This window comes from Cydia amplana, chromosome 4, assembly GCF_948474715.1.
Source record: "Cydia amplana chromosome 4, ilCydAmpl1.1, whole genome shotgun sequence".
Lineage (NCBI taxonomy): Eukaryota > Metazoa > Arthropoda > Insecta > Lepidoptera > Tortricidae > Cydia > Cydia amplana.
In genome coordinates this window covers 12,950,014-12,973,431 of record NC_086072.1, presented here as the reverse complement: position 1 = coordinate 12,973,431, position 23,418 = coordinate 12,950,014, and the positions used below count along the sequence as shown (strand labels likewise).

The 23,418-nt window shown below is 36.8% G+C and overlaps 1 protein-coding gene across 2 annotated transcripts in view; it reads right to left on the bottom strand.

Annotated features, from left to right (window-relative positions):
• The window catches only part of LOC134647235 (lachesin-like), an 83,221-nt gene that overhangs the window by 37,040 nt on the left and 22,763 nt on the right, over positions 1-23,418 (bottom strand). The window contains exon 2 of one of the 2 annotated variants that reach the window (XM_063501502.1): positions 16,863-16,982. In XM_063501502.1, coding sequence (XP_063357572.1) covers positions 16,863-16,923 — 61 coding nt within the window. In that variant the 5' untranslated portion in view covers positions 16,924-16,982. Of the gene's footprint in view, positions 1-16,862; positions 17,470-23,418 lie in introns of those variants that run through there. The other variant, XM_063501501.1, reaches the window with a different exon arrangement.

Below are 23,418 nucleotides of genomic sequence, written 5' to 3'. Positions count from 1 at the left end.
TTACAAGATCTGCATAATAAAGTGCATTTATTGTGGAACCCTTTTCTAAATAATCGATTAAAAGAATACCATCACAGTCCCAAAACACCGTAGCCATTAACTTAGAGGCCGACTTTTGCACTTTAAATTTCTTCGGCGGCCGTTCCCCCTTCTCAATCCACTGCATTGATTCGGACTTACACTCCGGGTCATACTGTCTGATCCATGTTTCATCGACAGTTACTATTCGGGAACAAACTTCGTCTATATTATCTTCGCACAAGTCTAAAAACGCCTGGGAAGTTTCAACACGACGTTCTTTATCGAAGGCAGTAAGCATTTTCGGCACCCAACGAGCACTAACTTTACTCATGTGCAAATGTTCGTGTAAAATTTCTCCGACTCGTTCTTTACTTATACCTAGGACCTCAGCTATTTGCCAAACCTTAATTCTTCTATCTTCCAATACCAACTTTTTGACTTTGGCTACGTTTTCTTCGGTCACTACCGATATTGGCCGCCCTGAGCGGGGGTCGTCTTCGATGGATTCCCGCCCGAGTTTAAATAAGCGACTCCACTTTTTGACTGTGGCATAAGAAGGCCCAGAAGCACCGTAAATAATAGCCATTTCCTCAAAAATACACTGCGGTGATTTTGCACTTTTTGTAAGGAACTTAATTACAGCACGATGCTCAATTTTCGTAATATTCGCTGGTAATTCACACATTATGTAGTTTCTAGTTGAATATCTCGAAACAGAATAATAAAAATCTGACATATTGTTTTCTTAATAATTTATTTTTAAATGGCCTTTCTAGCGGCCAGTATCATAAACACATATACAACCTCGAAATACCTTAGGCTTAGAAGTTTTCAGACGTCCCTCGTATGTCTGCAGTTTACATTAAAAAAAAAGTATTTGTGACAGTCTTGTTCTGCTGCAGAACTTCTGCATATAGAGACATTATACATATGCCTAAGTATTATATTTTCCTTAAGTTATTAGAGAATGGCAGGTACTTTTGAAGCGTAGTCTAATCCAGTACTTTTGATGCTGACTGTAAAATCGAATTGAGAATCTCCTCCTTTTGTAATCTTCAAGCCTGTTAAAATATGAAGAAATATTCATAATGCTAACTACTACTATACACATACAGTTATTTTCCTATTTTCAATAATACGTGCCCAAGTGATTACCCACAGATGAGTACCGTATACAAACCTCCTTTTTTTAAAAGCTCGTAATCGATTTACAATGATTGTATTTGCTACAGACACAAACTTAAAGATCCGTATTGATTTCCCGTTCAGACAGTAAGAAGTAACAAGTGGAAAGGAAAGGTTTAGGTTTGTATGCGTCATTAGTGAGCTTCCGGTGCCTAATTGCGTCGATGGTGCTACGGCCGGAACTCAAAAGATTGCGTTCAAATAGCAAAACGTTTTCGCTCCGATCGCCAACGGACAAGCCCGTTCATTCACACTCATTCCCAATCGTATCCTATGATTAGATGTCTCTATCTCTTTCATACCAAGTCAAAAAGATCAAGTTTCGTAAAGGATAGCTCTAGTATTCGTATAGGCGCCAGCGAAATGAGATTTGAGCCCTAAATAGGTACCTATCTATTTGAAAAGATGTATTGGCTTTCAGTATCCTCTGCCAGTAACGACTGCTCATTTAAATTCAGTGCGATTGATTTGGATTTAAATATACAGTTGAAAATATCAGTAGATACATAGGTATATGTTCATATTTTGCTTTGTTTGTTAAGTTCTTTGTGTTGTAAAGCTGTTCACACGAATATATTTCGATTTCCAATTACGAAATACAATAGATTTAAGTATGTACTATACAGTAGTATAGTTTCAATTGTCAATAACACTAGTTTGATACGCCGTATATTTTATAAATGTATGAATAAAAGTTAGGGTAACTGAGTTTTGTTTTTCATTCATTAAGGTTGTAACGAAATCATGTCTGCTACCCTTTTCAATGAGACCGGTAAATTGTTTCAAGAGTTTTTCTACTTTCTGTTGGTGTCCAGTAACAATGTGAATGACGTCGGGTTCAGAGGGAACGTGGCAATGATTGATGACGATATTAATTAATACGCCACTTTCCTTTTCGCCCTTTCAAAGTTACTAGGAATACGGTATAAATAGTGATTTCTTTGTTATGACTCCTTGTGATTTGTCGAAAAGCTAAGGAGAGATAACTGATATATTTTTGGCTTGTTAATATACATTAGATATACTACTTAATCATTATTATGTTTATAATATTTTAATGAAATACTAATGCAATTTACATTAATTATTGCGCAGTAAATTTCATTATAAACACTCCCCAAACAAGAATAATAAACAGCATTAATAAACGTTGCATAATGGGGTCGATTTTAATATTGTAATTTTAAGGAAAACAGGATCTGAGGGAAATTTAACAAACCCACAGAGTCATTATTATCCGCCGAATGCCATATTTCTCTACCCTTTTTCTCCAAAGTTTTAATTAGTGCCCAAGGACATTATCCAAGCTCTTGTCTTAACTATTCAGGCCTGCGCCCAAATCCCTTCTTACTTTAACTTGAGAGAACTTCAGCGTTATCTTAAACTCTTTTTAGATGTAATCACAGGAGCAATATTAGCTAATTCTTACGTATTATATATTGAAGTAATTTAAGTTCATATTATGTTATTTTTTAATCGAGGGATGAATATATATATTGCAGCCATCATTGATTGTATCAAGCCAGCTCGCCTAGCCGGTTTTTACTACCTCGCTTTTCACTAAATAACTACGTTTTCCACGTCATCTTTTGTTTAGATATTCGTCATAGTACTCAGTATAAGAACGGAGCCGATTTTATAAATGATTACTTTCTTGGCGTGTATATCAATTGGCCGCTACTGATCCATTGTTTTCTAAATAAGTGGATCAGCCTTTCTTTGTATAATATAACGCCAAGATAAATTCTAGTTCACTCTTTAAAAAGGTGGTTTAATAGAAATTGTTGTAATACTTACTTGCAATTTGTAAGAATCAAGTATAAACCCATAAAATCATGGGCCATTTACTAAATATGTTATTACGTTTCTATAAACTGTATAACTGTCGCAAATGTTTAAGTTTGATTTAAAGGACGGAATAGTAATAACGAATACAGTTAATTAAAAGAAAAATTTAATAGGTAGTAACTATACCTACCTATATTTCAAAATATTCATCTAACACTGTAAGTACCTATGCATATTGACGCAAAAATAGTTTCCAAATATACCTCTCATTGTAATTAGCAAGGATTAAAGTTCACAGAATGCCAGCTCGCTGGAATAAGAGCCTTAAACGGTGTCGTCTGTCGTGAGCGCGCAGTCACTAGATGCGCCCTCTTTCGCTTAATCCTCGGCTCCGTAGGATGAATGGACATAATTTTCTGTACTTGACACCGACTTCAGTGCTGTCATCGTGGGGCTCAACTACTCGCTGCTTTGTTCCTTTTTATTGCTGTCACTTGTTACGTTTATCCCACCGACATAATGCTCATGTTCTACTATTGTCCTTCGTTACAATGTATTCTCTCAATCATATGTATTATTTGATTATGGGCGGGTGAATTGTAGCGGCAATAATGTTGACGTTATTGAGTAATATGGACGTAAGTTATCGCTAGGGAATGCAATCTCGATCTCGCAATTTCGAGATCTCGCGAGATCTCGCACGAATTTGCGAGATTCAATCTCGTTGATAGGGAATCTCGATTTATGTAATGTTGGTCGAGATCTCGATTAAAATTTTCGAAATCTCGAACGAGATTGAAATATTGATCTCTGTGAATTACTTTGTTTTGAGCAATCTTTTTACCTTAGATTCATGTTGTTCAGGCAGTACTATTGTGTGTAGCCAGCTTTAGCCGACGATAATAGTACTGTGGCGCACTCTGTGCGGAATATATGCGGAATAATGAGCGAGCGTTTTCTGCTGTTGGCCTTTTTGCAACAAACGCTTGGCCGACAATACCTTGAGCACCCTGTGTTTTTTACAAAATCATTTTCAAAATGCATAGTGAATTAAAATGCTGATTTTCTAAGTCAAACACGTTACAATTATGTATAATTAAAAATTATAATTACCACTTTTTCTTATTAACATGGTTACGTTAGTTACTTAGAGCAAAATAAGAATTATCTTGTTTAAATAAAAGTAGTTTTTTTGTTAAATGTTGATTAAATTTGTTGTTTTTATTTACAATACATAACATGGTGTACCCTAAATAAGTAGTGTTTACAGAGTTTTTTGACCAGATTAGGACATTTTTAATTACTTTGTATAATCTCGATCCCGTCGAGATTAATCTCGATCTCGAAAGTCTGACGGTCAAGATCTCGAAATACCCTATCTCGATTCAGATTTTTCGTGTGAGATCTCGAATCGCCAATCTTGGTGCGAGATTGCATTCCCTAGTTATAGCACAGTAGAAGCAAGTTTGTAGATGGTGGATAGCTTTCTAATTACATGTATGGATAATGTTTTTATTAAGTTTTTGTTTGTAAATATTACTAAAATTCAAGTATGTACTTAATCTGAATAAGAATCAATTAATTTTTTTATTCAACACTAACTAGAACTATGATTTATAGGCGACGTTGTATAATTAATTTTAAATATTCAAAATATACTTTTAGGGTTTCCTTTAAAACGTTTACTTTGACTGCGGTTTCAGCTTATCTGGTAGCCTCTCTTATAACTATTACATAAAACACGACATTTTTATATAACAGATACGCACCTAAGAGATTAACGACTTCTATTTTCGCAGTTCTCATTTAAAACAAGCCTACACATTTCATACAACAGGTAGGTAAGCGCTTCTTTTCAACTGAGCAAGTGACCAGAGCTCTTAGAACTATGTATAATGCGAGGGCAGTTTTACAAAATGGAGTGGCCTGAATGGTCACTGGGAACAATGATGGGAACTAGTCGCCAGTCGCACTAAGTCAAGACTAGTCGTTCTTCTTATTCTGCATCGTCGTGCGTTCTTAATGTATTTTTTCTACTCCCGTACTTTTATTTGTCATTTAAAGGGTCGTGCACACACCTTTAAACCCCTATCTTATAGTTGTCAAGACAAGTCTTTAGTCTATTCCCCATAAAAGTTTTTGTGCATACACGCAGTAGGTATCTTTTTGGCACTTTTACGATACTCCGTGTAATCACCTCTTAAAATTTTTTTGTATGAAATACATTGTTGCCAACCTAATTTAATTGTCATCTCTGACAGATGAGTGAACCATAGAAATGTTTTTTATTTTATTTCATTCATACTTTTCCCGTCTGTACTCTCCATTCTTTGCTATTTCTTGAATGAAAAATATTTGTTAAATTTACAAAAGTAAGTGCTTGGTCGTAGAAAAAGTATTGTATGCAACGTTGTTTATCTGAGTCAAAAAATGCTTGTGGCGTCTTTATTAACAATTTTCGGCTTCGCCTCAAATTGTTACTCCCGCCACTGACCTTTTTTGACCTCTCTTAAACAACGGTTGCATAAAATACTATTATGAGCTAATATTCTAAGGGTTCATAACAAGAAACAAATAATACAAGGTGTAACACCTTTGCTAAGTTAACTTAGATTTAGTATTTAATACATTAAAAAAAAATGTATTTTAATATGTTATTTATAATAAGAGGTGAAATGAAAACCAGCGCTGTGACAGCTAGTCTGTAACACAGCAAATGCTGAGCCCATCCCTTTTGTCACACCATTGTTATAGTATAGTTAAGTCTATCCTAAGAAATTATGCTATGTTAATTGTTGTTGTTCTCCTATCAACATGTCTATTTGTTTGTTTTTCTTTTATCGTTTTTGTATTCTTGTATGTGTGTGGCAATAAATAATTCTTATTATTATTCTAACAAAAATAGTGGGAAACGTTTTAGGGCACATTCGATACCGTGTTCTGATTAGGAAAAATAGAAAAAAAAATTGACTAGATTTTTTCCAATTCAGCCATCCTCCATACAAAGGCCAAAAAAATTTAGCGTCAAAAAATTGTTCTTCTACTTTTTCCTAATCAAAAGACGATACCGAATATGACCTTAAACGGATTCCCACTATTTTTTTCACCTTGTATTTCTTAATGTGAATCTTCCTTAATATGAATAAATAAAAATAAAATTCCTACATCATAAGAATTAATTAATTATTATAGGAATAACATAATTTCGTGATGAATAAACCCCAAGATTATTAATGTAAGAGTTGGCTTGAATTCTCTTAGCTTTTTCACAACGGGACAACCCAAAATATTAAAATAGGCAACCAGTCATTTAGGGTTGCCACGTGTGAGAAAAGCCCTACCTCGTGTGTTTATTCCGGTTTTAGCTACTGCTTCTGAGTACTGGGTCCTCATTGTACTTGTGAAAATTGTGAATCTATTATGTAATAAAACATACTGAATAGGCGTTGTTTTAGGCACGATATAATTATATGATACAGTAGAATAAATTAGCGAGGGTAAGATAAATTCCGTTCTTACTAAAATTCTAAAACGCTGAAAGAGTATCTCATTGTTTTTATTCGGAGAGAATTGGCTTATGAAAGCGATTCAAATTTGCAAGAGATTCAATTTACATAACGAGCGATTTGTACCTCTCAGAGATTAAACCTTCTGCTCCCGTTTTGTTTGCAGATATGCCTTCGTTTTTCCTTTATGTAGAAACGGCGTTTTTAAGTGAAACCTTCCTACTAAGAAAGGCCAATTTTGCAATCAGGCACAAGAGCCTCAGCTCGTTTTCTACTTTATAGGATCCTATTGAGATTATAATATAAGAGAAGCTGTTTGCTTTGTCGAAAATAATAAGTTTATAGAATGTAATAACTTTATATGTAATGATTTTATACACCCAAGTAAACAAATGATATGGAAATCACCGCTCAGCGGTATACACGATACACGCGTTCATTAACAATACGTTCAAATGTTCGGCATTTCTTAGTTATTATCGGCAAGGCTCATTTTATAATCCTACAAGGTACCTACCTGAAAAATGTACCTGTATATAAGTAGGTACTAAATCGTCGAATCTACTGCTACTAAATGTAAAAAAAAGAAAAACAACTACATTTATAACCGAATAATAATCACATTCGGTGTCAATATATGTACATACAAATAGCAATATAAATTGCATATGTAGTTTTTGTCATGTAGGTGTGTCACATTTTGTTTTTATTTGTGCCTTGAATATATATTATTATGGATTTATGAATTAGCAAATATAACAATATATGTATTAGTATATTTTTAAATAATAAAAAGACTTTTCAACCCAGTTGTTGTTGTTTTTATTATTTAATCGTAATAAATAGAAAGCATGTGTTTGTTTTTATTTATCCTTAAAAGTAAATTGGTACTTTGTTTTGAGTTTTGCACTAACCGTATTCAATCAATAATTTTATCGATATTTTTTGTTCTTATTTTTATGAACTTGAATGATTCACGTAAAATAGACTAAGCCTAGGTTGCATGTCAATTTTCGAAACGCGCTCAAAGGAATAAATTGACGCTTCCCACCTGGCACGCTGAAAATAAAGGTGTCGCTCCACAACGACATGCAGAGCTGGAGCAAGCCATGCTGAATTAACAGTTTTTAATGGACTTCGCGAAAAGGTGTTTTTGCAGTTCAGGTATTTGTACCAGCTTTTATATAATTTAGGGATGAAAGCTACATTATAAGCCGAGTAAGTCGTACGTAGGACGTAATTTACTTCCTATAACTCTCGCTCGCACTAATTTGCAAGTACGAGTGAGATGCAAGAATTTAAATTACGTTCTCGATGGCGTACATGTCAGTTTTGACACTGTCAGGGACTCATGGTACGTTGTGTTACGTTATTTTATGCGAAAACTTTGAATGTCCGCTTTTGGCCGTTTCAGCCCATAGTGCCTGGAAGCGCTAACTTCGCCTTTGTTATTTAAAATTATTTACCTATATAACACACAGTTTTTTTATGGCATTATGTAAAGTCAGCTGCAGATAGAGGTGATACCCCCCCCCTCAACCCCCCAATACATAGAGAAATTTTTGTGTAGCTTTTTCAAATTGTACTAGGTATAAGTACCTAACGTTCTATCGATTGCCTAAATATTTATGTAGTAAATACAGCGCAACTGAAAATGTAGGTAGGTCTACCCACGCATCTACCCACGAATTCAGTATTTGTATTCCGGGCAGACATTTCGCTCAAGCTCCCTAAAATATTTGAAAATGTATAAAACAACTTCAGACGCTCTGTATTTAGGGAAATTGGGGTGTTCATCAATTTTAACAGAATAAAAAAATAATTTAAATGCATTTCTAAAACAAAAGTGTTTTGTATTCAACAAACGAAATACTTTACATAGGTATTTTATAATTACATATTCAAACTAATATCATAAATTCGAAAGTAGTTCGGTCTGTTACCTCTTCACGCTTTAACCGCTGAACCGATGTAGACGGAATTTATATAGGGACCGTGCGCGTTGGAGGGTCTGCCATCTTGTGGCCTGAATCGGAAACATATGTGCACATGTACATTGCCAAAGCAAGTGCTACCATCTACCGTTCTATCGGTATGTTTCCTTGTGCATAGTAGGTTCTGCCATCTTGTGGGCTACTCTCTCTCTCTCTCTGCCTAGCCTTATCCCATCATTTGGGGTCGGCTCTCCTAGTCCTTCTTTGCCAGGACGCTCTGTCCCGGGTTGTCTCAGATGTGACATTTGCATCTTTCATGTCTTTATTTATGGTAGCTATCCATGCTTGGCGGGGTCGCCCTCTTCCTCTTGTTGGCGCCGGAAACATCTCGAGTACTTGTCGGGTCATGTGTTCGGGTGGGCGACGCATTACATGCCCGTTTTGAGGGGCCAGCACTCGGCGCCATACGTTAGAGCTGGTCGTACGGCCGTTTTATAGACTTTGCCTTTAATGTGTACAGGCATTCTCTTGTCGCACAACACTCCTGTTAGCTCTTTCCATTTCACCCATCCTGTGTTAATTCGCTGTGTTATGTCTGCGTCGATAGTTGCATCGGTGGTGATGACTGAGCCTAGATATTTGAAACAGTCGGCCCTATTCAGGGGTGTGCCTTCAAGACTAATTGTGTTACTGTTGCTATTGCCGCTGAAATTACAGTGTACGTATTCGGTCTTTTGTTTTCTGATTCGTCCGGCTTCCTCTAGCGCGACTCTCCATTGCTCCAGTATTTGCTGTAGGTGTTCCGCATTTTCACTGACGAGTGCTATATCGTCAGCGTAAAGCAGGTCCCAGGGGGGCGGCCGTTGCAGCTTCGCTGTTAGATGGTTCATTACTAGATTAAAGAGCAAGGGGCTCAGCGCTGAGCCCAGGTGAACTCCAACCTTAACTTCGAATTCATCACTTACACCAGCCGGGCAACGTACTCTTGTTGTCACGTCCTTGTACATGTCTTTGACAACGCTGATGTAATATTCTGGTACGTTATGTGCTCGTAATGCCCGCCAAATCAAGTCTCTTGGAACTCGGTCGAAGGCTTTCTCTAGGTCGATGAACACCATATGTAGATCAGTCTTTCTGTCCCGATACTTTTCCATTAAGATTCTTATGGTATGGATGGCGTCCGTGGTCGACTTTCCTGCGACGAAGCCGCACTGGTTTTCTGTGACCTCTGCGAGTTCAAGCAGTCTCCTGTTTATTACTCGTTCCCATATTTTAAGGGTGTGCGATATTAATTTAATTGCGCGGTGATTTCCACACAGCCTGATATCTCCCTTTTTTTGTAGAATGGGACTAGGTAGCTTTTCCTCCACGCCTTTGGAATACCCTTGGCCAGAATTTTATTAAAGATGTTGGTCAGGAACGCTATACTATCCGGCCCTAGTTTCTTCCACAACTCAGCAGGTATATTATCGGGTCCCGTAGCTTTGTTGTTTGGGTATGTTTCATTTAGGAGCTGAGAATAGTATTCCTTCCATCTTTGTTGGATGTCTTTATCTGAGGTAAGTAGCTGGCCGCTTTCATTCTTAATGAACTTAACGGTATTCAGGTCCTTGCTGTTGTGGTGCCATCTTGTGGGCTACATCGGAAGCATAAACGACACATTTACGCCTCGCTCCAAAAATCTGACAGCTCCTATGCTGCCCCCTATAGTACCTGCACGGGGCCTATAAGTGCCTATATATAAGGCCTGCAGAAATACTTATTTATGACCTTTTTTTATCACGGAAATAATCATTATATGCAGTCGAAGTCTCTGGCAGAAACTAAGTAGCCTAAATAATAATGCAAGCAACTAGTACATTGGATACTCTAGGTATGATGTAAGGTATGTTGGGGTAAGATAGGGCTATTCTTTGATCGTTTGGAAAAAAAACTCAAATAAATCACAATACAGAAAAGTCGAGCCGGACGCTAAATATTTTATATTAATATGTCGGAGCGAGACTCCAGAAGGACGTATTGCAGTTACAGTTCATAGCTTTACTAGCTTTAGACGTCTGTATAAAGTCGATTAGCAATGTTTGGCTACGTATTACTTGGTTGTAACGGAATAATAAAGTTGCGTAGAAAGTAACGCCATCTATTGGCGTATTGTTGCACTAAGATGACAGGTAGAAGGCTTTGGAACGTCAAGTAGTTTAACTTGGGTGAACGTAAGGTGTGGCATTTTTGTTATTATGATGGTAGACTTGTCGAGCAGGTTTGCCAACTGGACTTCGAGGCGGGAGCGGTGAGGCTCCGCCGGCAGAATTGATTTCATGATTTGACCGCGCAAGAGATCAGACGTTAGCCAACCTCGTGTCTAATTCGCCACGTTCCTGAAGGCTTATACCTGAAGGATTATTCTGAAAGCTTATAGATTCTCACGTTCTTTAACCATTTAGCCAAGTGTTTATTTCCAAGTGTTATTTTGATTTCTTAAGTGTCATTAGAAGCTTACTTTTGTAAAATAAAGAGAAGACGTGTTGTTTTGAAAAGATGTGTCCCGCCGAGTTTGTTGCCGGTCCCATATTGGGATACCCTTCTCCAATTGAGAAGGATTTAAATCTTCTCGGGTCAGAGGTGTACGGTTGGAGCCGGCATAGCTTGACTTAAATAAAGTTTTGAACGATTTTATGTGATCCTTTTATTTGAGCTCAATTCAATACTTCCCAATAGTGAGAAGTTAGACACTGGTATGGTTAACGAGTCCGAAAGTTTATTTCATGCACTGGTAGCATATTATTTTAGCTGTGAAGTAATACATCGAGGTACCACGCCCACCCGCAAGGCTTCCATCCGACATACATATATAGTGTCACTTTTATAGAACAACTTTAGTGTATAATAATTAGCATTCTAAAATTCAATAGTGAAGATACGCGAATAAACTGATATAAGTATTATAAATAATATTAAGTAGGGTTAGTTGTTGATCAATGAAACACTAAAAGTTTAAGCCTTCCTATCTCTGGTGTTTTTAAAGTTATGAGTGTGATATTTCGTACAAAGATAAACAATTTATTTGGCTATCATATGGCGTTCTTGGTTTCTACTTATTTCTAACAGTTTCTGTATTATAAAGCTTTTTTTGAAAAATGAGTTTTGTTTCATTGTGTACTTGTGCATGTTTTCAATGAAACACTCTAATTTTTACAGTGAAACAGATGTAATATATATAGTCTACCATGAAACATCCTTAATAAACATTGAAACGTTGTAATAAATAAGTTACATTAATACATACATCCTTTCAATCAATTAATGAGAAAGGAAAGGAGAAAATAGTGGTGGGCTGAAATTTGTTATTTAAAAGGTTTCCAAAATATGGAATCGTTATAAGATTGCTAAAATATCTAAAAGCTAAGGACTTGTGTGTCATTGTACGCACACCTAAGTTTCATTGTGAATCGAAAATCTGGTCGGCACTTATGGCATGCTGCGAGAAAGGCGCCTTTTATGTCCACGGAGCATGATTGCCAACTAGGTGGACGCGGGAGGGTTTTAAGCATCTCCATGCTTGATATCATACACTTTCTTGCAACATAGTGATTATAAACGACTGTTTCAATGTTATACATGTGACCTTAACCTTGCCATCAATGAAACATTCAACATATAAACTATCCTATCTCAGCCATTTCTAAAGTTAAGTATCTTATATTTTGTCATATGATAGACAAATTATTATCAATTTTCATGGTATTTTAGTTTCACAAATTTCGCACATAGTCTTTAATTAATTAAAAAAATAATGAGTTTGTTTCATTGTGTACTAATACTGGTGTTCAGTGAACATCATATTTCATTGTTTACTACATAAATATGTTTCATTGTGAGACTAGGGGGTGTTTTTTGAAACAATAAAAAAAACTGCACCAAAGAGTGAAAGAAATTTAAAAATACAATTTAGCTCCAAAGTAACTTTAATACACATAGAACACAACAAAAAATTAAATGACGCCAAACTAGACTATATCTTGGTAAAAAATTGCGAAACATAAATGAAAAATATTACTTTTGTCACACGAATTCACAATAACGCTCGTAGCAACGTGCTCCTTCTCCGAGGCGCGCTCGCGTATTGGGGAGGTGCTGGGGGCCTTGAGCCTGCCCTTGCTTGACAGACGGCACTAGCTGATAACACCTAGTTTCCGAGATATCGCAAAGTTTCACTGTGTACGATTGTTTCAATGTTCGACAACTGACAAAAGTAAAATATAAAAACACTTACAAAACAATAAAAAAAACATATAAACACATTATAAAAAACCTAACCTAGGGTGCCGCCAGCAGCGGGGTAGGGCCCAAGCTACCGGTGGTCAGGGCCGCAGAGAGAGGAACCGGCGGACTATCCGCGCCGTGTCCAAGATCACCGCCTTCTGTATCTGACCCTTGATCCAACCACCTAGCGAGAGTCTCTCAAGATGTTGGTCGAGACTCTTCGCTATTAGACCGTTCACTGAAACGACTATCGGGACAATGATCGTCGAATCAACATCCCACATGGCGGTTATCTCGTGAGCCAAGTCTAGGTACTTACTGGACTTGTCCTTCTCGGCTTTCACGAGATTCTCATCATGGGGGATGGTACTAAGTACTTATTATTAGATCTGTTTTATTAATTGAATTTATTCAGTTTTATTAATTTAAAGTTTGCTGTTGCATGAACCTCCGCACAGGTACTACTTAACTTCATCTTAGCTGTGATTTTACATGCCACTTGAGGGGTAAATCATGGAAACAAGATCCATAATTTTGGAACTCCATTCAACCGCTTAAAATTTCCTTTTATTTTGGCGAGCACACACTGACATTGCCGGTCATTTGAAATATTTATTGCCGAATGTATTTTAGGGCTATAAACTATAAAGTATTGTACTCGTCATAACGGTTCATTAAGCGAGAACCATGAATCAATTAAAATCATCACGAGCTTTATTAGCTATCGAAGGGTTGCCAAGCTATTTTCACTAAAAATATTGTTTTTTATATTAAGAGTTTAAAAAAAACGCTCTTGACCCGATCTAATCATAACCTAACATCCCCTACCAACGGATGGGCATCATGTTTGCCGTCACACCAATTAATTCATTTTTATTCTATATTACTATTAAAAAATGGAATGGAAATGGAAATGGATTTGCGATGTCCTGGTAAGCTTCCGTAGCTCAATTGGTTAAGAGCAACACACGGATTGTGGAGGATGCGGGTTCAAGTCCTGCCGGAAGCGTAACTTTTTCCATCTTTTCCTTTAATATAAAATTTTAATAATAACAAATGTTACAGAAATGCGATGTTATTTACGCACAATTTGAGATTCGTTACAACAGACATTCACATAGAATTTTCCTAAATAACTAAAAACATTCGCTGAGACAAAAAAATAGACAGATGTTATTATGATGAAAGACGTTATTTTAACGGGGTCCTTTCCTTTATTACTTTCATAACGATTCCTTAGAATTTTCCGCTCGACGAGGCTCGCTAGAATCAGCGTTTACGAGTATAGGTTGATGTGGCGGCGAAAATTAAATTTAGACTACAACGAGGCAGTTTTCTTTAAGCATCTATGCTAACAAATAGAAGTACTCGTAGGCAAGAAGTCAAACTGATGATTGTGGATTACTAAACACATTTATTGCCAGGGGCGTGGCGGTCCCTTTTCCATACGCATCCAAGGTGCTCCATTATTACGTTGGAAAATATAGGAACAATCGGAACGAAATGACAAAACTCGTTTAAAATTAATTAAAAAGCCCTTTACGCCTATGACGAAACTTGCTGGGCGTCTGTAGGCACCTACAGTTTTATTACCTAATTTGATTGCGAGATGAAATAATCAATTTACCTAGGATATTTTTATTTTGTTTCGTATGGTCCATACAAAATTTGAAAACAAATAGAAAACTTATATGATTACTTACCTATATCAGTAAATGTATTTACGAATTCCACGCAGATTTTTTTTTATGTGAAAATCGGGTTAAATGGAAGGTAGCTTATTAAACGGTAGCAATACCATACAATATTTATCAGTAAATTTCATTTTTATGTTTGTTTTTCTGGACCCGAATATAAATCACAGTCAAATGAAACAATAATTTCCCAGCAGCAATTAGTCAAAAGCGGCCAAGTGCGAGTCGGACTCGCCCATGAAGGGTTCCGTATTTAGGCGATTTATGACGTATTAAAAAAAAACTACTTGCTAAAGATCTCGTTCAAACCAATTTTCGGTGGAAGTTTACATGGTAATGTACATCATATATTTTTCATCATCATTTTTGAAGACCTATCCATAGATACCCCACACGTATGGGTTTGATGAAAAAAAAATTTTGAGTTTCAGTTCGAAGTATGGGGAACCCCAAAAATTAATTGTTTTTTTTTCTATTTTTGTATGAAAATCTTAATGCGGTTCACAGAATACATCTACTTACCAAGTTTCAACAGTATAGTTCTTATAGTTTCGGAGAAAAGTGGCTGTGACATACGGACGGACAGACAGACGGACAGACAGACAGACAGACAGACATGACGAACCTATAAGGGTTCCGTTTTTTGCCATTTGGCTACGGAACCCTAAAAAAAGGCTTCACCTTTGTTAGAGCTCACTGTGCCTAATTGAAAGGAAAATGTCAGTATTAAATCCACAAAATTATTGTCGCCATTTTCTCGTCAACGCATTGACTGCTCGCTGATAAAGCATCCATGCAACAGTGCGCTTGAATCGGCCCGTGGGATAATTTGAATTTTAAACCGTGACAGGCGGTTGTCAAACTCACTCGCGCGAGTGGAAAACGCGCGTCATCGATTGCCACTAATTGGATGTAACTTTTTACGGCGCCGCCTAGCTGCCCGCCGATGGACACCGTCCAAGCGCGTGAATGTTTCATACGCCACTGCCTCACATCATTCAGCCCGAATACGATGAATATTGTATTAACTCAGTCATGATCGGCCAATTAATTAAATTTTTGCTCCCTTTTAATTTTTCGTACCTGACTTGAACGCTTAACATACAATTTTATAACGTGAACGTGGACGTTTGTTTTGAGTGGTTTTAAAAGCCTATCGGATCGGATCGAACATCTATATATTTATTAAAACGAAAACTATGAGGAAAATCAAAATCAAAATGAAAAAATGTAGTTTAGTTAGATGCCAATGTGTACACTCTTATATACTAACTTCATAAATAGTTTAATGAAGACACACTTATTTAAAGTTTGCGCTGAAAATCCTTCTGCTCAGCTTAGGTATTTAGGAATTTGTGCCTAATGGTCACACATACAGAGAATTTCAAATTAACTCAAAATAACTTAAATAATTTACTTCATCCCAGTCTTAGGTCTTATTTTCATTAGAGCCAAAACATTGCCATTTTTATAAGTTACTGCCCGAAATAAGACGTTACTTGCCATTTTTGTATGTTTGTTATGAAAACAAAAATACCCCTAGCACGTCCGTTATTTGCCTCTGGGATAAAGCGGAGCTACTCGGCGCTGTCCTTTGATATTTATATTTACGAAGCAGGATTATTTCTCAACAGAAATATAAAGGTAACGAAATAACATTTTTGTTTTTTTTTCGTCGCATCGACTTATCACCTGCGTCCAGCCGGCATGTGAGACTAAGGTAAACTTGGGGTGTTATTTCATAAAGTAAATATTTATGAGGGAAAGGAGTTTTTCGCGCGCCTGTGCCGGTAAGCCGCCTGATCCGAAAATACATAAACCTTAAGGGATTCAGTTCTTAGTTCACAGACAACGCTTCTTTATTTTGTCCTTTTTTAGAATGTTCATGGATGTGGCAAAATCGGTATGATGGAAAAAGTTCAAGTTGAGGTGACTTATAAAATTCATATCATTTTTTTATTACAGAAATGTTCGAGTTACCTGTAGCCAATTACTAAAAGTTTCATGATGGGTATTGGCGATAAGTCTACTTTAAAACTAAACGAATTTTAGTTTTCGACAAGTTGATAAAAAGATTATCCAACATTATTCTCTCATTTTGCTAAAGTAGGTAATCGCTTTCATTCGAATTAATAAAAAAACAGGTGAGACAAAGAAACGTACGTTTCGTTTTAATAAATTGAGTTACGGCCTAACCGCGTAAGGGATAATCTAAAGAAAAGTCAGAAAAAGTGAACAAGCTCCGCAAGGTTTACGCAAATTTTACACGAAAATTTTCTTAAGTTACCAACTTGGTATTATTATTACGCAAACAGGGCAGAGTTCGACTTCATCCAGCCCACGCCTTGGAGATGTTAAATTTGATGATAACGATTTATGGTGTAAAGTTACGTTGTGCTGTTTATATCTGACTTCCTTCATGGAGCCAAACATTTGGGCGGGTGTGTGATAAAACGTCGATAGGGACTCACCGTGCTTCCCGGTGGTAGCTGCCGCGAGGGCGGTGCTAAGTACCAAGAGGTGCAGCAGCATGCTCCCTCCCCCCTTTCCGGACGCGCATCGAGCTGAAAGCGCACAGCCGACACGGACCACTGAAACAAAATTAATATCCCTCATTAAAACATGCCTCCGGCTCCACTAAGATTATAACAATTTCACAATTTCAATGTTTAAATGTTTAAGCGATCTGACTGATCTGAGAAATGACTCAAATTGGACAGTTGTTAATAGGTTCCCACGCCTTCCCCGTTGTGAAATCGTAAAACTGTAGCCGAGTAAAACCAGAAACAAGTTTCGCGTTGCGAAATAAAATATAATTCCACCGAGGAACCGGAAGCGGTTTGAATAACAACTCTTTAATTGAAAGTTTAGCAATTTGCTGTACCCTCTCGAATGGACCCGAAGGCGCGAGGGGCAACTTTCATCCACCGCGTTTCAAAATTGAACGTAGGCAGATGCGCTTAATTACCAGCCCAGATGCTAGCCTCCGCGCCCGCGCCGCGCTCATCTCGGAATGAACCTCCACCTTAGACCCCGCCGACAATATTTGCCCGCTTAGACGCCTCCAAATGCTTATTTCAGACTTTTATTCTCTGCTCTATTGTTAGGAAAATTACAAAAACTAATTACGGAATTAGTTACCTGAATAGAACAAAATTACCTGAATATTAAATCGGTAAATTTATCATCTTAATCTAACAAGTAAAACTCTGACATAAATTTTAGTCTATGTAAACCTATATACATAATTATATTGATGTTCACAGAGCATGATTTTGTTTACAATATTGGGACTTTATTTGTATAACGTTGATAACATCCGCGAGTATCATTGTACCTGCCCATTGAACGGAATTTGATCTTTGGAAACCTGAAGAGAGGTTGAGTTTTCCAATATCGTGCCACTAAGTACCCTCTACGCTGAGATATGTGATATAAGATGAGTCGTAGTCAAATAGAGAGATAGCTGGCATAAAGACGTCGTTTCGGAGGTCTGTTGCGGATCGAGCGCGGGGCCCGAGCGGTTGGGGAAGTGACGCGCACGGTGTCACACGAGTGAATCAAACTTCCCTTTACATTTTATCTAACTGCAAGGGCGGTCGAGTTTATGTTCCCCGCCCTACTTGATTTAGTTTTGATGACAGAGGGGAGCGGCTTTTAGATAAATTATTTCGAACCACCTCATACCCGTCGACACTGAGAAGTAATTTCGAGCACGGATTTGCAACAATGTTTTAGTTTATAGGTTCTCGATGCTCTGTTGGATTTAATGCAGCGTTTATAAGAAAAGTAATGAAATGGATTTCGTCGATAAGGGGTGGTTAAGTGGATTAGATATTATTGGTTACATAGCGGAACCGGGACGTTAGATAATACTATTTAGAAGAACAAGTGCCTTTTGTTAACCTTGAATATAATTATATGTATAAGTAGCTTCGAACTCTTCTACGCCCTAATAAGATAACAAAAGTGCAAGGTGCACGGGTGATAGATTTCTTTCTGTTGTGCCTATATTAAAAAATCGATTAAGCTCACTTGCTTGAGTTTTAATTTTAGCTAACAGAGAATTTTCGCTGTACTTCAAGGTAAAATTATATTAATATTGATATACCTATTAATAAACTCATAGACTTCATATAAATTAAACTAAAAACTAGTGCCCACGCCAACTTCTGGGATAAGTTGTCAATCATACCCTAGGCTAACATGAGCCGTGGCAAAATACCGGGACAACGCAAGGAACAAAGTCAGACTTCATATATACGGTGGGACTGCAGTCACACATTTTTTATCATGACAAAAAGTTGTAGGGTGAACAGTGAAAAAAATGGGGCTCCTAAAATAGTCTATATAGCGGTATATAGATTATAGGTTACATCCCTTCAAAGTTTTTAGAGACTGAGGAATTAGTACGGATATCTCCATACAATGGACCGCCAGGTTACTTTGTCTATAATAATAATACTTTCTATATATTTCTTAATTAAAAGTCTGCTGACAGGCCAAGCAATGCACATGTTTTGAATCCTAAGAAGAAACAAAAAATTAAAACTTGACTGATTTCATAAATCTTTTAACCTACGCCACTCCAACTGAGCTAATACAGTAGCAAGGTAACTAGACAAAGGCTCTCGAAACAACAAAGTTCGAACATTCTATTGTGCAATAAAACAGTCTCAAGATTTTGATGACACAAATAGATACGTACGTAACATAAGGTCGCCTTCCTTGAAGCTAACCGCACATACTCGTAGCTTAAGCGAACCGTAATGAAGATTAATGACGATGAAACACATATTTGTTACTGTAGACACTATTACCCTTACTAAATGCCACACTTAATGTGTGACTACGAATTGTTTAAGAAAATATTAGCATTTAATTTAATTCTTAATCGATATAAAGCTTAACTTTATCTAATATATGTATTAGACCAGTGCTGAATCACCTAATGACGTTTAATATCTGTTATCGGTAATATAAGTTCTTTTGCATTGGTATAAAATTAAAATAAGAAAGTGTTTACTGTAATATGAGTACCTACTAGGTAATAATATAAACTGGTAATTATTTAGTTTAAGTGATTAATTACCAGTACAGTAGATCAGAATCATTGATCCTCTTCTGGCCAGAAATAAGTATAAAAAGGGGGGATTTAAACTCTAAGAAGGCATTGGCAGTGAAATACCAGGTGAGATACAAAATGTAAGTTTAATAATAATCTTTAAATTAATGACAGAAAATATCATACATATCATTAATCCTCGATTCTTACTAAAAAACAACACCGAAAAAACTTAAGACAATTTATACGAAACCCCTACTGTGCTTAATGGAAAAAGAGAACAATTCAAAGTTACATCAACCAAGCATTTGTATTCTTACGGCGTTCTTACACGAAACGAACGAAGTCATAGCGAACTATCCTTATCCCTCGGAAGTGTCGCGTGTCCCTTTGTATCCCGTAACAGTCGTAATCGAGTGCCGAGTCCGTGGCTAACGACTGCTTGATTAGAAGTAACCATTAACGAGAGGCCGCGGGCCGGTTGCTGTACGGCTACCATCAGTTTGGCACTGACATAAACGCCGTCGAGAACGTAATTTACTTTCTATTCGTCTCGCTCGTACTCGCATATTAGTGCAAACGAGATGTACTTATAGAAAGTAAATTACGTTCTCGATAGCGTAAATGTCAGTTTTGACACTGTCAGTGACTCATGGTTACGGGTTCTGGAGCCAAAGCGAAGTTAAGTATGCGCCGGGCCTTTTTGGAATAAAGTAGGTATTCAAGTAGTATTTGCATCCCACTTAAATATAATAGGTTATTCGTGTTACTTATTACATACGTTTAAAAACGAGCTCTGCAAGGACATACATATATAGAGAATACCCCGAATTAGGAAGAGTAAGTAAAGGGACAGCAGTTTTATGAATACATTTTTAGTATAAGTTTCTCGACTACCAATCAGCCTGTATATTGGTTGAGAGAGTACACATCCTGCCAACACATTCACTGTGGCTTCGTTTCTGCTGATTCCTAATGGAATATACCTCTAATTGTCTAGTGCCTGGCGCAAGGTACTTAAATGTAGTTTGTTTATTTGCATTTTATTTTGGTATGCCTTGCAGCTATCGCTCATAATTATGATAATATATGTGCGAAGTTATGTGCTACGAGTAAATTGATCACTGGTATCGTATTATTCGACGATTTTCAACCTTTTACGGTTGAAAATCTGATTTTTTTTTATTGATTCTGAATTTTCAAAGGAGTCAGACTGCGTTTAAATAAATAGATTGATCACCAATACACTACATCAGTTTTTTGGAAATCAAAGCTTGGGTCTCTTTGTCCCGTCATCCCCTAAACGCCAGCATACTATAAGAGCCGGTACCATGAGTCACTGACAGTGTCAAAACTGACATATACGCTATCGAGAACGTAATTTACTTTCTATACATCTCGTTTGCACTAATATGCGAGTACGAGCGAGATATATAGAAAGTAAATTACGTTCTCGATGGCGTTTATGTCTGTGCCATACTGATGGTAGCCGTACTGGTACCTGATTACCTTTCCTTCACTTTGACGCCACTACGAATAAACATCAAACAGAGGTAAATTAAATGATACACAGATAGTTTAATAACTCGAACTAGTTAGTGATAACAAGCGTACTAATAGTATACTAATTACTCCTTTGAGCAGGGTCTAATTTACGGCAATGTTTTGCACTTCATCGGAGCTCAGAACCTACATTAATTTCGACTCAATCCTAAATCCGAACTACAACTATTTAAGCGAAAATCCACAAAGCGTGCTTGTTACAAATGCGAAATTAATTCCAAACGGCCAGCTATAAATCTCAAGAGATTTAGGGTAATAAAACAAAAAAATGAGATTTACCAGTTTGATAAAACAAAAAGTTTGGCAAGTGCCCCATAGGACAGGCAGTAACCGAGCTACGATTTTGCCTGTCTTTGGATCTGGCATCTGAATTCCGATGGTGCTGTTTTTGTGTGTTAGCAACTCATTCATTACATATTATACATGTCCTTGGAGATTGTAAGTAATATTAATACAATGTTAGATCTATATCTATACATCAATACAATTTGAGCAGCAAATACATTTTAAACTTTATTCAACTTAGCTTCGTAATCTTAACTAATTGTAAGCTATGCTATGTACTCGCCGCCCACGCGACTATGCGTCCCGGCACACCCGGACCTTTTCAGGCTTGTAGCGTTTGACTGTTGATGAAAAATAATGTTCTTATCTATTTATCTTTAATCTATATATCCATGGATTTATTTACCTACCTAATTCAAATTCCACCACCATCGTCGTAGTTTTTATGCAGCTTTATTTTTACTTATTAATGGCTAAATTGCAGTTAACCACTGCAATTGTAATCAAGTAATTAAATATTGACGGACCAAATGAGAAATGCGGTTTGTGATAACGTAAATTATGATATACCTACCTATTTGTAATTTAGTAGGTACCTATCTATTTATGTTCTGAAACCAAAACAATAACTAATAAGGCATACCATATTTCAAATATAATGAAGACATTGATCAGTTTATTTCTAAAATAATTAAAGTATCTTTTTCTACGTAAAAATAATTATGGAACCTAAAGAGTATTATTTACCATTATATTTCTACCGCGCGCGAGGGCCATTGCATTGTAACTTTACTCGAGCATCATAGATATTTTAATAATTTCTCTAAAAAGGCACTACAGTCGTTTTAATAGGAACTTATTGCTGGTAGTTAGACTGTTGAGAATTAGGAAGGTAATTGAAAGCAACGACTTGGAAGGCAGCTTTGGCCGCGCGACTTGGAACGCATCGTTCGTAACTTCGTATAGGTATGTTGTTAATGACCGTCGTCGCGGCCCTCCCTCTCAAACGGGCCCCATAAAATTTTACGGAGACTACGTTTTGTAAAATAAAGTAACACCCGACCCATCCCTTCACACTCCAAAATAACCATGAATTCTAAGTACGAGCTACTAGTTTTCATTAAATTTCATTTAAACAATTGTCAATTAAGCAGTGCGGATTATTTAAAGTTTAAAGGATTAATTTAAATGTTCCGAAACTGATAGATACAAGTTACTCTTCAATCTCGGTATAGGAATGTGTATGAAGCTTTTACCGCAGATTGACTATTCCGTAACTAGGAAAATTCGCAACCCTATTAGGTATCGAATTTCAGTAGTTGCTGGGAAGTCGCATTCATAAGCCACCAAGTTCCTAATTGGGCCGGAGCAATGGCAAGTTTCGTTTCGATTCATTCGTACTTACGCAAAAGAAACAAACTAAGATTTACTTATTTCGTTCAGAAAATGACATTTTTCAATCTCGCCCCTCTTTAAAATATACTGTATAAGTACTTGTTTATAATAAGTACGCAGTATTCTAGGGCCATTTGCTCTGCCATAAACATGAATGGCGCCAAAACGTCTCTCTTATCTTGGACATTTCTCGGAAGGGCGGAAGCGAGGCCCTAAAGGCGGTTTGCCGTTCTTCAAGTGTGGCCCTAAAGGATCTCGAAATAAGGGCCGAGCAGATCCCTTTGAGGAAGAACTACGTTCTTGGAGTAAATGGATTGTGAAAAAGAAACTCGCCATCGATTCCGTTATTGATTTTTATTTACTTGATAGCACTCGGCTTTTCCAAAGCCTTATTAATTTAAATCTTGAAATACTTTTCTGCAAAACGTTATTCAGTTTTCGGTCAGTAGGCATTGGCTTACCTACTTTGTTGTATAACGGCATTCGAAAGCAAAACAATGTACAAAATGTATGTATGTAATGTACAAAAGGCGAACTTAATACCATGGCATTCTCTACCAGTCAACCATAGAGAAAAGCAGAGAAGATTTTCATTTTATTCATAAAAAAAGCACTTAACCTGCACCAATAAGTAAAACATATTTAAAGTGGGTAATATTGTAGAAATGTCTTCTTTATAGATAATACGAGTAGTACGCCAATTTGCCAGCCCGCAACAT